This window comes from Myodes glareolus, chromosome 8, assembly GCF_982192425.1.
Source record: "Myodes glareolus chromosome 8, mMyoGla1.1, whole genome shotgun sequence".
Classification (NCBI taxonomy): domain Eukaryota; kingdom Metazoa; phylum Chordata; class Mammalia; order Rodentia; family Cricetidae; genus Myodes; species Myodes glareolus.
Genome location: NC_142033.1, coordinates 67,540,446 through 67,556,119, shown reverse-complemented (window position 1 = coordinate 67,556,119; position 15,674 = coordinate 67,540,446). Strand labels below are relative to the sequence as shown.

The 15,674-nt window shown below is 48.6% G+C and overlaps 1 protein-coding gene across 5 annotated transcripts in view; it reads right to left on the bottom strand.

The window, feature by feature from the left end:
* Nucleotides 1-15,674, bottom strand: part of Slc2a9 (solute carrier family 2 member 9) — a 153,019-nt gene that overhangs the window by 91,420 nt on the left and 45,925 nt on the right. For all 5 annotated transcript variants that reach the window (XM_087909066.1, XM_087909067.1, XM_087909065.1 and 2 more), the window contains 2 exons: nucleotides 11,082-11,206; nucleotides 6,760-6,905 (listed from right to left, as the gene is read on the bottom strand). In XM_087909066.1, coding sequence (XP_087765192.1) covers nucleotides 6,760-6,905; nucleotides 11,082-11,206 — 271 coding nt within the window. The remainder of the gene's footprint in view (nucleotides 1-6,759; nucleotides 6,906-11,081; nucleotides 11,207-15,674) is intronic.

Below are 15,674 nucleotides of genomic sequence, written 5' to 3'. Positions count from 1 at the left end.
AAATTATTTGGGAAAGTGTCTCTTGAGAACATGGCAAATTAAAAGTTCTAGAAATAACACTGTCAAATCTATCTTCCAAAATGTCACAGAGGGAAGACAGAGAAAGGGATGTGTCAAGAGTTGGATCTTTCTTTCAAAAAAAATTGTCAGCAATTTGGGAAAAAATTAAGATAATCATTGGGACTGGAGAATTTCCGATCTGGCAGAGGACCTGGGCTCTGTTCCCAGAGCCCGCACAGTAACTCACAACCACCTGTAACTCCAGTTCTAGGGGATCTGATGCCCTCTGCTGGCCTCTGCAGGCACCACACCCAGTGGTGCACACAAACATGCATGCAAGTCCTCATTCATTCTCAGAAATTAAAGATAAACAAACCTTTAAATAGAAAGGGAGAAACATGAGAGTTGTTTCTAGTAAAACTCTCCACCGACTCCCACAGTGCCAAGTGGCAGTGGCAGCATCTTGAGACCACAACCAGTCATGGACATCACTGGGGAGGAAGGGGAGACCATGGCCCCGAGGATGCCATCAACAGCCATCAGTTTGAACTATCTAGGTAAGCAAGTGACAAACACTACTGGGAAGTGAAAAAAGAGCCCCAGATCAGCATACACCAACCTGCCAATCACCAATTGGAAAACAACAATGCAGAAAAGAAATTCCATTAGCAACAAAACAGAATAACATGGGAGTCAATATACAGTCACAGCGTCTGTTTTCTTGGTAAAGAATGCAGCAGCAGGGCTGGGGATCAGTGAGTGGCCTAGCTTGTCTAAGGCTCAAAAACCTGCATTCAGGGAAGTAGAAAATACAAGATCTCCCGAGTAAAATGGGAGCATGGGGACCTGGGAGAGGGCTGAGGGGGAGGGGAGAGGCGGGGAGCTACAGCTATAAATAATAATGGCAAAAATAAAAAGAAATGAAACACAGCACTCCTGTTACTATAACTAAGTAATATTAAGAAGCACCAAAATGAGTAGGGAAACATGCTCCTCATAGAAAAACAGGAACCAACCTCAGCCTTCCCAAATCAGTGTATCGGTTTAATGTAATTTGGAGCGAACATTCGATAGCGGTTTTATTTGAGATTAGAATGGCCCTGTGGTTCTCCGGGGATAATGAGCAAAGGAAAGATTTCAGCTTTGGCAGTAGAGGCAGAGGGAACTGTGCTGGACACAAAGTCACACACAATTTAAACCTTTCAGGGTGGGCCAGAGAATGTGGAGGCCCCGGGGACAAGATGGGCACATGCTAACTTGACATGTGTCTAAGGGCACCGCAAACATGAGTGGGGAAGGGGTGTTTGACCTAAGAGGTCCCTTAGAGAAACTGAAATAAAGGTGGGGAGGAAAAGGCCATGTGGGTGGGTTTTATACCATATTCTGAGAGTCAAGTATTCTAACAGGCACAGCGAGGGAGATGGTTGGGTAGATAAAGAGCTTGCCCTGCCAACATGAAGGGCACAGCTCTGTGCTGGAACAGCTTGGATATAAAGTGCGGGGTTGGCATCCCTGCCTGGAAGAAGAAGCCAGCTCTGAGCTTCCACTTGCCCGGCCTGATGCCTCAGCCACAGCGGCTGACCAAGTGTGTCCACACCTCCCGTCCCATATTCTTGCCCATGGTCTCCATCCAACTTCCTTCTTTTTATCTTTGTTAGAGAAATACTTCATTAATATGCCTTTTAGCATGTCCCTTGGAAGCAAAAACCATCACAGATACGTCCCACCATCCCTGTTTTTACAAGTCTGGTGAAATTTATGGCATCAGTGGGACCAGGATCACTCTCTGTCTTCTGCCATCCCAGTCCAAAAGTGACTCTCACCACTTCCTCCCTCCTTTGTGTTTCAAAGAACCCACCCGAGTTTCTAAAAGCTTAGATGTCTCCACCTTTGAAGGTAAATGAGAAACAGGATTAAAATTTAAAAAAAAAAATGAAATCCGCACACCTGGAAAAATGCCTGTGCTTTCCACTCACAGAACCCCAGAGGAGATGAAGAAAAAACTTTCGTCTGATGTTCTTTCCCTCATCAAAAGCCCAATTGCCACCTTCACAGAGTGTGTGCATGAAAAAATACAACAAATAAACCCAAACCCAAGATGCTTACTGAGCTACACAGTCTCCTAGCCCAGTGGTTCTCAACCTGTGGGTCATGACCCCCTTGGGGTCGCATATCAGATATTTGCGCTACAATTAATAACAGTAGCAAAACCACAGTTATGAGGTAGCACTGAAATAATTCTATGGTTGGGGAGTCACCACAACGTGATGAACAGTGTTAAAGGGTCGTTGCATTAGGAAGCAATGTTGAGAACCACTGTTCCAGCTAGAGTCAGCAAAGACTAGAAAATCCAATTTGATGGGGAGGTATTGGGATTTGGAGGTGAAGTGTCCCCCTGAGAGAGAGACTCATGCGTCGAAGGCTTGGTCCCCAGTTAGTGTTCCCAGGGGACATTTTGGAAAAGTGACCCACGAGGGCTCTTACCTTACCAGTGAATTAACATGTATGTGGTTGAATTCAGTGGGGCAATGCCTTTGAGGAATAGATCTTGTTACCCTCTGTCTGTCTGTCTATCTGTCTGTCTGTCTGTCTGTCTGTGTCTCTCTCTGCTGGCCTCTCTCTCTCTCCCTCTTTATCTCTCTCTCTCTCTCTCTCTCTCTCTCTCTCTCTCTCTTGCCCTCCCTTCCCACCCCCCTCCCTCACTGCACCGAGGGAAGCAGCTTCCTCTACAATGCTACAATGCGCGCTGTCATACCTTAACACAAGCAAGCCCTCAGTGATGCCACTAGCTGACCATGGACTAAATTTCTGAAATTTAAATCTGAGTTTCACGAACCAGAATAGATGTTTGCTCCTTTAAGATGTTTTTCCTCAGCTCTTTTATCGCAGCAATAAAAAAAAAAAAATTAACACGGGGAAAGACAGCTTGCAGGGATCAGGGCCTTCTACGCCGGCCAGGTGAGGCGGTGGGCACAGTTGGTGGCCCAGCACGCCAGAGTCCAGCTGTTGTGCCCTGCTATTCCAGGGACAGCACTAATGGCCTGGGAACAGAGGCGCTGCCTCTGTTCTCAGGTCAGCTCTGCTTCCTTCCAGGTAGTCTGCAACCTGGGCCATTCATTGTCACCTTGGTCCCTAAAAAGCTCTTGTTCCTCCACTCTGACTCCTGACTTGGGATCTTGTACTAGCACTACTCTACCTGGCTAACAGACCAGCCACCCAGAGATTTCACTGACTCCTCCTAAGCTGCCACAGGCCATCACCCACTGATTCCTCCAATCCCATCTGCTCCTGCTTAACTGGGGCAATTCCTCTGGTCTTGGCTGAGATGCTGGTGAAACTGGACATCCTCGTGTAAGAGCTCTAGGTGATCTGATGCCCTCTTCTGACCTCCAAGGGCACCTGTGTGCACCTGGTACAGGCAGATAATCTCAGGACCACATACACACATACATACACACACACACACACACACACACACACGTACATAATAAAATTAACAAGTAAATGAAATCTTTAAAACCAGCCAATGGGTACCTGAAGCTCCACTAATCAGCAGGGAAATGCAAATCAAAACCACAGTGAAGTATCCCCTCCCACCCTTACAATGGCCATTATCATAATGACAAGAGACAGAAAGTGACCAAGACCTGAGCAAAGGGACCCTGCCCAGTTGAGGTCTTTCTGCCTCTAAACAAATGCTAGGGTCTTTTCTAAACTGTTCTCTCTGCTTAGCCAGCTCCTCTTCACTTAGTCTCCGCCCCCAGCCTTGGCCAATACAAACCCTAATTATCCTTAACACATTCATTTCATTATCACTTCTGTAGGAAAATCACTCTTCCCCCAGCAAGGCTAGCGTCCTGCTTCTTCCATCATCTGCCAAGCACTGCTAATTGCCTCCCTGTGGCTTCCATGAGTGCAGTGTCTAGTCTGGCTCCCCATTTTTGCAGTAGCAGCAGCCAGCTATAGCATCTGACACACAGCCGATGGGGCTTCCTACAGACTTGCTGAGGGGGGTGGATAAACTTGACACCTCTGGACTCTAGTAACCATGGGCAAGATGCCTTCCCCAGGGCAGAGGAAACATGGAAGCAAACAGAAACCACAGAACGGGAGAGACCGGGGCACAAGGCGCTCTGAGGACAGATTAGTCGGCAACGTGCTCCCAGACGAAATGGTATTTAGGTGGGACATGGGGATGTGGGACTTTGAGCCAGGCCTGCTACCAAGAATGCTGGGGAAGGGGAGAACTGCTAGCGGTCACGCAGCTTTTGCCGTCTATAAAGCCTCATTAAGGTCAATGTATCTGGAGTACTGATTGCTGGACTCCAGCATCCAGCTCAGTGTTTTAACCATTTGTTAACTGACCGAGTGAATGAATGGAGACGGAGCTGTCAGGAGGGCCTGTGCTAAGAGAAAGGCTTCAGTATTGACATCCAAAAGGTTTGATGATCGACAAGGAAGTTAAAGTCCAGTAAAGCAAGCACTTACTGTTTTAATCCCTGGAGAACAAGTATGCTATTTATTAGCTTTAATATACACTTTAAATATACAGCCTTTATGCTGTAAGGGCTCGGGCTGTAGTAGTTATATTGTTTTTATTGTCACTGATAAATGTTCACTTTGGGAACTTAAAAATATTCTTTAAACGGAAAGCAAATGAACCTTTTAATGTGAGACCTCACCCCGGCAGACAGACTGTTTCCACACATTCACACTAATTATGGAAATTGTCAGGCACCAGACGACCGGAAGTAACAGAGCAGGCGCTGTTCCTGGTTTTGTAAAAGAGGAAAACGAGAGTGTGCCTGCAGCCATTCCAGACGAGGCACACAGAGAGGTGAGGGGCAGGCGGCTCTAAGACGATCTGGACCAGCAGAGATGTAAGGAGCCCTGCACGGTGACACAAAGTCATAGCTAAGGGCAGGTCGGATGCCTCCCCCCAGTGAGAGAACTTGGGTGCAAACCTGAGAGCCTAGTTCAACCCGTCACAGAAAGTTGTCTTTTGATCTCCACATATCAGACCTATGGAACCTCTACTGAGTAAGATAGGAGCTGAATCCAGAGCTAGTGAGGTCAGGCAGTGTACAGAAGCCCGTGCAGAATCGACCCCTTTTTCCTAAGCTGGAAGATCCCAGAGAAGCCAGTGCTGGGTTCGTGGCTGGGTGAGACGCGCCGACCAGACAGATGTGAAAGCCCTTGAGTCCTGCATTGTCCTTCTCTCAGTTCCAGGTTCTAAGCTGTAGGCAGGATCTAAGCAGGAGGCGATGGTAAGGCTTTGAATGTCTCACTAAAGTATCCTTGCCCGTGAGCGCTCTCCTGGTGTGCTTGCTCGTTAAGCTGTCTTGTTGCGGTACCCTGCTGCCGGAGTCCTGGTGCTAAGAGCTGTGGGCATTGAGCACTGGTAAGTACTCAGAGAAGTCCTTGGCTTGCGTTAGTCGTGAGTTGAGGCATCCTGTCCTCCTCCTTCCTGCACTCATCCCAGAGGAGGCCAGGAGAGGCCTCTGTATGTATACCCAGGAAGCGTCTGGGCCACCTTCCTACCCATCACAGGCAGTAGGTACCATGGACTCAGTTTCCTTCCAGGTCGTGACCAATGCACTGATCCCTAACCGCAGACACTGCTGGCTCTGGCCACATGTGCCAGCAGCCACAGCCTCCTCCTATTGGACTTCCAAAGCCTGCCTCATCCTGCCCACTCCAATTTGTTCCCTTTCCCTTATCTCCTCATAGCCCCTTCTGCCATGGATCTGGCTACACCACCGTCCTGCTGCAGTGCCCCTGGAGCATCCTGCTGGGCTCAATGTGCAGCCCCTCACCTTCCTCCTCATGCATCTTCCTTGTCCACATGGTTCATTCCTACTCTCTTGGTGCTAGACTCTCTCAGTTACCACCAGAGACACTGCTTTCATCTGAAGGCCTCTTCCGTTGTCTCATCCTGTCTCTGTGGCTTCTCCTCTCCTAGACCCCATCACCACTCCCCAACCCTCACTCACCCTTGGGGATGCTCTTGGGCTCACCCTACTCTGTACCACCCTAGATGAACATAATTCTTTGCCAAGGCCACTCAGTAAGTACGTGGTTGAGCTGGGATTCTAATCCACTCCTTCCTGTTCCTCATACAGCAAGGCAATTTGGAACAATTATTTATTGGAACAATAATTGAACAATTATTTAGGAAAAAAAGATAAACTCAAGATGGTGGTAGAGTTAGTAAACCTCTTGGAAAGACACCCAAAAATGTGTAAAATGAAAAAAAGCAAGCTACAGAACCATATGTATGTCAACCACAACTACAACTAACCAAATATTCAGGTAAGAAGAATATAGTTCTCTCATATTTTATTTATTATGTAAACAGTATTCTGCCTGCATGTATGCCTGCAGGCCAGAAGAGGGCACCAGATCTAATCATAGACAGTTGCGAGCCACCATGTGGTTGTCTGGGAATTGAACTCAGGACCTCTGGAAGAGCAGTCAGTGCTCTTAACCTCTGAGCTATCCCTCCAGCCCCCAAGCATAGAGAGCAAAGCCTGTATAAATGCAGATTTAGCTGTTGTCATTGGTTGGTGAGCTGTGGACTCGAACATTCTGTAAGGTTTGAGTCTTTATGTAATTTTTATGCTCTAAGAATGTGTCCATGAAGTGTAACACACGAGCCCTCAGGAATCGCCTCCTCAGAGAGGAGTCTTCTGAGGGCTCCCTGTGTCCTGGTCACAGTGCGATGAAAGCAGCTGTGGCCGTCCCGAAAGCCACACTTACCTTTCCCAGGAGCTCAGGTATGCCCAGCAGCTGCCCAACAAACACGCCGATGCAGATGAAGATGGCGGTCACCTGGCCCAGTGAGCCTCGGATCTCCTTGGGTGAGATCTCATTGAGGTACATGGGGAGCGCGCTGAGTGCAATGCCTGCGGGGGAAACACCGCAGTGAGAGAGGCCCTGGCTCACGTGTGGTCACGGGGTGAGCACTTACAGCTGCTGATGTGTCCCCTGCCCATGACACCAAGACCACGGGAGAGCACAGGTCAGTTCACAGTGCTGATAACCGCCATGGGAGAAGACGCAGTATGAGCCACGGTCATGAGCGTGTGTGATACTTTGAATGAGAAATGTCCTCCATAGGCTCCAGCATTTGCACATTTATTCCCCAGTAGGTGGGTGGTGCTCTTTTGGAAGGTTTAGGTGGTGTAGCCTTGCTGGAGGAAGTGCATCACTGGGGGGCAGGCATTGAGATTGCAAAGCCTTGTCTACTTCCAGTGTTCTCTATCCTCTCTCTCTCTCTCTCTCTCAGCTTCCTGTCTCTGCTGCCACACTGGCGGCTGTGCCTCTCCACCAGGATAGACTCTTTCCCCCCCCCTGAAACCATAAGTTGTAATACATTTCGTTTACAAGTCACCTTTGGTCATGGTATTTTTGTCACAGCAACAGAAAAGGAACTAATACAGTGTAGTGTTAACTTCTCTAGCTCACCAGCGCTGTAGGGTGAGAGCAGACAGGAGGGATGGGTAAGCGCGCGTCCACTCTGTATTACAGACACATCTGCACTTTGTATTATGAATGGGAACCGCAGATACTCAGCATGCACACACTGCGATTTGCTTGTAGCTGACCTTTTCCTTAGAGACCAGGAGATGCAGTGGCCTTGTGAACATGTGACCTCCACTGAAGAGATAGCAGTAATGAGAGGAGAGGGTAGAGGCCATAGGAGGGACACCCGGACACTCTGAATCTTGAAGATGAGGCTAATCTCTACCTAGCGGGGCAAGGCTGAACTGTGAATGGTAACTGCCTTCATTCTGATTCTTTGTAAAAAATACGATAGCTGGAGACAGTCCAGAGAAGGGAGATTGTGTGACGTGATGACCTCATGATTTAGGATAAGCCTGTGTTAGAGTCTCTGATGTATCCGGGCTTGCCTGGTACCATCTGTCCAGGCTGACTGGGGCTCAGTAAGTATCCTAAGCAGCCTTGTTCAGTGTCTGACCCTCTCCCCTGCCATCTATTCCCCCTCAATGTGTGAACCTCAGGGCTCAGAGAGCGCTCTAGCCCATTGTGTCCTCAAAGACTGGCCTTGGTTCTTCTGTTTGTTTTGAACCTTCCATTCTCAGAGATCCTAAGTCGATTCCCACCTATGCTTCCTGTTTCAGTTCAACATCACCTACGGTAGGAGATGGATTTGTATCTTCCAAATCATGGTCGGTCTCTAGCCTCTATTACTCATGGCTGACATTATCTAGCGATAGGGTCTTTACCAATATCATTATACCTAGATGAGGTGATAATGGATAATATGTTGTTAAAAACATTAATTATTTCTGAAACTTTCCATATTGTTAGCAACAGGAACCATGGAGGTTCTACTTGTAGCTGTCATGGCTTGTGTTCCGGGAACTCCCACTGTGGCTAATGGGAAATTGTACCACAGGGAATGTGGGCAGCTCTGGGAAGGTCATGCTTGGGCCGTGTCCAGTTCAATCTTCCACCAATGCAAAATTCCTGCTTTAAATTCTGTGGTCTATGTGAATTTGTCTCCAGTGCTGTATTGAATCATAATTATTTCTATATAAAATAGTAGTATGTTGTTTCTCTAAATCTCCTAGGGAAAAAAATCAAAGAAGTCCTACATTTCTAACCTGATTCAAATGCTCCCCGAGAAACTAGGCAGACAGTCTTGCTAATAGATCATTCTAGAATGTTCAGGACTATCGATGGCTTTAAATTCTTTGCTTTGTTTTGAAGTAGAGTCTCAGATAGACCAGGCTGGCCTTGAACTCATTGGGCAGTGGAGCCTGTCAAAAATGACCTCAAACTTCTGCTCTTTCTGCTTCCTTCTCCCAGGTGGGTTGTACCACTCCATGTGGTTTTACACGGTGCTGGGTTGTGTTTCATGAACACTAGACAAGCACTCCACCCACTGAGTTGTGTCCCCAGCCCTGGCTTTAAATTCTTTATTATAAGCACACAGCCGCTCTAATCCAGGTCTCATAGTTTCCCTCTCCTCCCTTACCTTAAACGTCCTCGTTCTGCTCCCTGTGCTCTAAGGGTTTGGGAGAAGAGATGGCATGACATCCCCGGGGCTTGGCACAGCTCCAGGAGGCTGTGTTCCAGAAGCCAGGGTGTGTTTTAAAAGTTCCCCTATTCTTCCTTGTCTTTTGCTTCTTTTCTGAACAGTTCACAGGAAAAGGGGCCTAAAAGGCATTTGTGTTGAGTCTGTGGCTGTGGAGATTCGGAGAGCCACAAGTGCAGCAGGCTTCTGCGAGGCGGGCAGAGCCGAGGAGAAAGCGGCTGATAAAATATTAAAGCCCCCAGAGAGAGGCGAGCAGGGGCCTCATTGGTGAGGCTGTCAAGCAACCTTCTTCTATTTTGCTTCTAATCCTGGATCTGCCCCTTACAAGCTTAGCATCAAGCATGCTGCAGCAGCGCTCAGGACGAGAATATCCCCCTCCATGCCTGTGGCAGAGGCAGGCAGGCTTGGCTTCTGCTGGACTGAGCACTTTACACAATGGATAATTCTGGCATCGTCCAACCAGGGCAGGCTTGCTATTTGGTCCCTCTAGGGAGCAGCAGGGGGAGACTCAGCCAGTTAGGAAGGCTACCGTGCTTGTCCCCACTGCAGGCACATCCCCAGCTGGACCTCTGTCTGCTCTTAGCATGGGCCTTGCTTTGGCCAGCGTGACTGTGGCTAATGTGCTGCACAGTATTTGCACGTGAAGGCTTCCTCCTCCGGCTGTGCTCTGGAACCCGTGGAATTCCGTGAGAAGAAACCCCACTCTGTTGGGTGAGACCCCTCTACTCATGGATTCTATCTCAAGTGAGAAAGAGAACCCAAACTGAGCCGACAAGTTTGAGAGTACACAACGCAGGTCGATGGGCTGGCTTGTCGGGTAAAGGTGATTACCGCCAACCAAGCCTTCTGACCTGAGTTCGATTCCTGGAAGCTACATGATGGAGAGTGAGAATCTAATCCTGCAAGCCACTCTCTGGCTCCCACATATACACACTGGCAAAAATCAATAAAAGTAATTTTAAAATATTGAGAATATCAAACACTTGGAGCTGACTGGTCACACTGAGGCTTAGAAACTTTGCTCAGAGATCTGCAGGTTTAGGGGAAAACCGGTTTGTTTTGACAACAGCTTGAATCTGTAAACCTCACTCCCTGGGCAGAATCTGGCCATTCTTCTCTGCCTGCCCTACCACACAGTCTTGCCCAAGTCACATAGGCTGTCCCTGGTTCTCCTGAGCCCACTCCTGGATCCACCTTGTATTTCATACCCAAGTGCCCAAGAGGTGGCCTTGACTCAGAAAGCAGTCTGTGCCCTCCCCTCTCAGTCCTTTCTGGCTTCCTCTCATACTCGGCACTAACACTGGGTCCTAGCTGTGGGCTGCGCGGTCTGGTTCCGGCTACCTTTCATCCTCAGTTCCCACAGTCTCCTCCTCTCCAGGCTCCAGCCTTCTTGCCCCCCCCCTCATCCTCAGAAATGTGGATCACCTTCCTCATCAGGTCCACAGCACTCCCGTCTCTGCTGAGAGCCCGGTTCCTCAGATTTTCACTCAGTTCTCAGTCTCGGTTCATTATGGTCTCTGCTCACCTTTACCGGTCCTTCTAACTGGCTTTCCTAAAAAAACAAAAACCTCCTTGCTAGCCTGCCTTCTGCCCTGCCTTGTTTGCTTCCTAGGACTTGGGCATAATTAGATGCCTTCTACGCCAATGGCAGCATTCTCCCCAGCACACAACACATGGGGCATAGCCAGTGGTCTAACACTTGTTGAATGAACAGGAGACTGAATGGTCAGAAGCTCAGAAGCCTTGGGCGAGCCGCAGCTTCCCACCTAGACTATGGACTTTATAAAGAAGGCAGCAGACACACTGTAAAACATCCGGGGCTTTGGCAGTGACTCAGCTCTACCTAGCCTGGTTTTGTTCAGCTGGATGCTATAACACTGTGTAGAGGGGACATTTAGGTACTAAGTAGGGTTCCAGAATCTTGGTCTCTTCCAAGTCGGTCAGAGCTCCAAGCACCTCTCCCTATTCCAGACAAGCCCTGGGAGTGCCTTCCTCCCCAGCTGGCCTGAAGTCTCACCTCCATCCACGCCCATGACGAAACGTCCTACAATGAGCATTTCAAAGGCTCCTGACTGGAGTGAGCAGGCCATTAACAATGATGCCAAGATTGCAAATCCATTATTGGCCAGCAGCGTGTACTTCCTGGAAGGAAAAGTGGTTTGATGAGGACAATGCATCATGAGGCATGTGTAGGTGGTGTCTTGTCCATCCCCCCAAACAGAGACGCCCGTCCCATCAGCAGGGTAATCGCGTGAGATTTGGGTGGTGAAATAAGCATGAACTTGGGAATTAGGGTCGTGGATCACCCCCACTCTTGGCTGTCTGACCTCGAGCCTGGCATCCACTCCCTGTTTCTCTGTTCACGATGGGGTAGACAGGGGGCACTGTCAAGTAGAAAGCTATGGATTCCTTGTGGAAGGATTTCTTTGCGCCAATTCTGAGTTTCATTTGGCCTTTATCAAGATAAGGTGTAAGTCACAATGCAGGAGCCGGGCTAAGCGGAAAGGCAGAAGCCACTCAGTATTCCGGTGGAAAGATGTTAGCATGGGGCGTTGGAGAACCGTGTTAGAAGAGTGATTTATGTAAAGATTCTCTGAAAAGGGGGGCGCCCCTCTGGGGTGCTAGTGCCTTAGAGGCTCAGGAGGGGATCCCTGAAGAGCTGACTCAGAGTGGTACAGCTCACTGGTCCTACCTCTCTGATGGGCACTTAGTTTGCCTCTCGGGATTGGACAAAAGCTGGAAGCTAGAATCAGTGGCCAAGGAAAGTCAGGCAAACAGATACAGGCTGGAAGCGTGGTGTCCAGACAACAGCTGAACAGTTCTGCATGGCCTCCTACAGTTCTAGCTGATGGACCCTCTGTTTCTCTTCTCTCTCTTCCCTCCTCCCTCTCTTCCTCTCTCCCTTTCTCCCAACCTCCTTTCCTTCCTCCCTCCTTTCCTCTCTCTCAATAAAACAATCATATCTCTTAATACTCTATAGGCACCTTAGATCTAATGAACTACAGATATAAAGCTGGGTTGGGACCATCAAAGAGCCAGACAAATTCCCCTGACAATAATTACTCTTACTGCTATGTGTCGGGATAGCTGTCTGTTTCAAGAATGTGTCCCTAAGCCCTCACAGTGGAGATTCCTGCTTTCCTTGGGGGCGGGGAGCTGGATTCTGCAATGGCTCTGTCTTTGAGGAGTGAGGAGGCTGTGTTTTCTTTTCCTCGCCTGCAGAACCAACGCAGCAGCTCCCATGTGTTCAAGTCTTGATGCGTGACAGGCTCTAAGACGAGCACCAGATATGACAGAGGCGGGGGCTCTTTCATGCTTATGTCGTACCAAGTTAACCAGGACGCTGACAAGTTAGGAAGGTGAAGAGTTTAGGAAGTACCCTCTCTTCGCACCTCCCCAACAACAACAGCAACATCCACTAGGTAAATTAAGAAGCCTCATATTGTTTTGTAATTTATGAGAAGCAAAGGGTTTTCGAAGGAGAATGAGTATTCCCTTTAACAGTTAGATTTCTTGAGCTGCAGGACAACTGTCTCTGCGACTTCTGCCGCATCTAAGCATTTGAGTGAAGTTTCCTCCGTTTCTGAATCTTCCTGGACAATCTCACAGTCACTGGCTTTTGCATCTGTGGCAGTGGTACCAAGATATTCCCAGCAGCATCCTACAGCAGCAGACGGTTGGAACGGCCCAAGTGTCTACTAACAGTAAACTAAGGTTGTAGTCCGTACATGTGGGCACTGTGCCAGCATCAAATCAGAAGTGGCTTTCTAGCCAGCCTACAAACCACAATCCCAGAAAACTTGGACAACAATACGGACACTAAGAAAGACTTACATAGATCTAATCTACATGGGAAGTAGAAAGTAGAAAGAGGCAAAATCTCTTAAGTAAATTGGGAGCATGGGGACCTTGGGGGAAGGGTTGAAGCGGGGAGAGGAGAAGCAGGGAGGGGAGTAGAGAAAAATGTAGAGCTCAATAAATATCATGGAAAAAAAGGAGTGGCTTCTATACGCTGTGGTAGTAAGAGAGAAAGGCCAAAGTGCAGAGTTTGGTGTAAACCATGTAGCGATCCGTGCGGAAAAAGATGTGTGACTATGTACTTGTTGTATGAGTGCGTGCATGTGCTATGTGCATGTGTGTACTTGTGTGTTTATCTTTGTACGTGTGTCAGTTAGGCAAGAACCTTGGAGAGACACCCAAACTTGTAGTACTGGGTGTCTCCAGAAAGGACTGAGGGAGTGGAGGGCAAACGTTAAAAGGGAACCCTGACCTTTGTGCCCATTGAGTCCTTTAGAAATCAAAGCCACATGGATGTGTTAATTAGCCCAAAATGATGGGATTTAATATTTTAAAATCTAATTTAAACAGACCTTAGTAGGGAAAAAAAGTTATGTTTGTGATATGCCAGGATGGCTAAACATGCTTAGCGGGTGTGTAGTGTACATGGTGTGGATACGCTATATGAAGGGGCAGTTTGTGTCCCAGGACAGAGTTGGACAGTGTGAGGTTCATTTCTCTACTCAGAACAGCAATTAATCTAAAACTTATCCACTGTTTGCTTCTGGAATTTTCCACTTAATATTTCTCAATACAGCTGACTTCAAGTAACTGTAATCAAGGAAAGTAAAATTCCATACAAGAGAGGCTAGTGTGTGTGGACAGGACAGTGTCTGCTGATTGCCTGTTTCTTCTCCATCCTTCCTCCTTTCTCTGCCTTGCTGCAGGATTGGTGTGAAAGGCCTGCCAAGGAAGGGTGGAGAAGGACACTTACAGGGTCCCTATCACACTCTCTGTTCGCATTACTGAGTGTGCATCTCCCCTAGGGACCCAGCTGTGCTCCCAGTAACTGTGCCCTGCAGTGTGTGGCCCTGGCCTTTGGACTCTAGGAAGGCTGCCTCTCCATTTTGACTTTCCATCCCAGGGATGGGAGACACTCAGATGAAAAAGGGGGAAAAAATTCTGGCAAACACAATTCTCTCCTTGTAACTTCCATGTACAATCCCTGTTTTGGCCCTTCGGACCTCACAGGCCCAACCCTATTGGTAGAGTCTCATCAGCGAGAGTTGTCAAGGGTGATGGAGGGAGAGGAACGCTGAGGCTAGACACGGTGCTCTCTGATCTGGCCAAGACAGTGTGTGCTCATCCCGTGGACAGAGAAATAAGAAGCCTGATTAGAAATTAAACCCAGCTCACTCACAGGTATCTCTCCATGGCATCAGCACCGTTAAGGTGGGTGTTCTATCTGGAGGATGTGAGAGAGAAAGCTGTGGAATAGGTCTTCCGTGAGTGGTTCTCAAGCCTGGCTGCTCCTCGGGCTCACCAATAGCGCTTACACCTGATGTGTGGTGAGCGGTGTGTGCTCAGGAATGTGTGGTTAGCCAGTGACATCGTAGGCGACGTAGAGAGCCCTGAGTGTGAACTAAGTGTCTCTGCGCCTCCTGCTGGTGACCCTTTCAACCACCCTTTCAAAACCGGCATGATGTGCGGCTATCATAATGGTGCTACCTAACAAACCCGAGCTTCACTATGCAGCCTTAAACACTGTATATTTACTGTATACGTCACCTTGTGAGTTATATAATAGGGTGTGGTGTTTTATTTGTGTTTATGTCTGTGCACTGCATAAGTGCCTGCTGCCCGCATAGTCCAGAAGAGGGCATCAGATCCTCTGGAGCTGGAGTTATACACAGTTGTGAGCCACCATGCAGGTGCTGGAAGTTGGAGCCAGGTTCTCTGAAAGAGCAAGGAATGGTCCTAACCACGGAGCCCTCCTTCCAGCTTCAAGTTGGACAATCTTGAGAAAACAGACCTGCAAGCACCTTAGTCAAGACCATACTGGAAGATCTAACACCCCAGAGACCATGATACAATCTGCCTGCACGTTTAGCTGTCATAGGCACTCATGCACATTTATTCCCTCTGCAAACATCCATTCATTCAACACAGAACTGAGTGTGGGGCGCTAGTCTAGATTCTGGCTTATAGGACAAACACAGTGACATCTTTATTCTAAAGTCTTCCCAAAAAACAACACAGAACATGTCACATGCCAGCGTGGGCCGATGCTGTCAAAACAGCTGAAGCAGGGAAGGGGGTATCGTTTTGCACAGAGTGGACCAGGAAGTGTGCATGAGAGCGAAGGTGTGATGGAGGGATGGTTAGCTAGCCAGGAACAGCCAGACATCTTTGAGGTCAGTATAATTGGAGACAGTGGTGGACCAGGGAGGCAGCAGCAGAAAGTGGGCAGGTAGAGAGGAGTGACAGATGTGTTCCTGGGGAGTGCGCCTGGGACACCGGGAGGTGTGAGGTTTCCACCCCTGGTGAAGGAGGTAGCCACAGATGACAAAGAAAAGATCAACTTGGCTTCGGAGCAGTTCCTGGCCGGGAGGGGGCAGCGTGGAGTCAGGAGGTCATTGGAGGAGCTACCACAGGAGTGTGAGCAACGCTGGCCAGGCTGACAGCAAGGTAGGCTGTGAGAAGCAGCAAGATCCCAGCATATGTTCAGGACAGACCCGCTGGGCTTCGCTGCTGGGCAGACAGAGGTGAAGAGCAAGGAAAAGGCCAAGATGTCTTCCGAGGTTCTAGCCTAAACCTCTGCACTGTGCCCAGC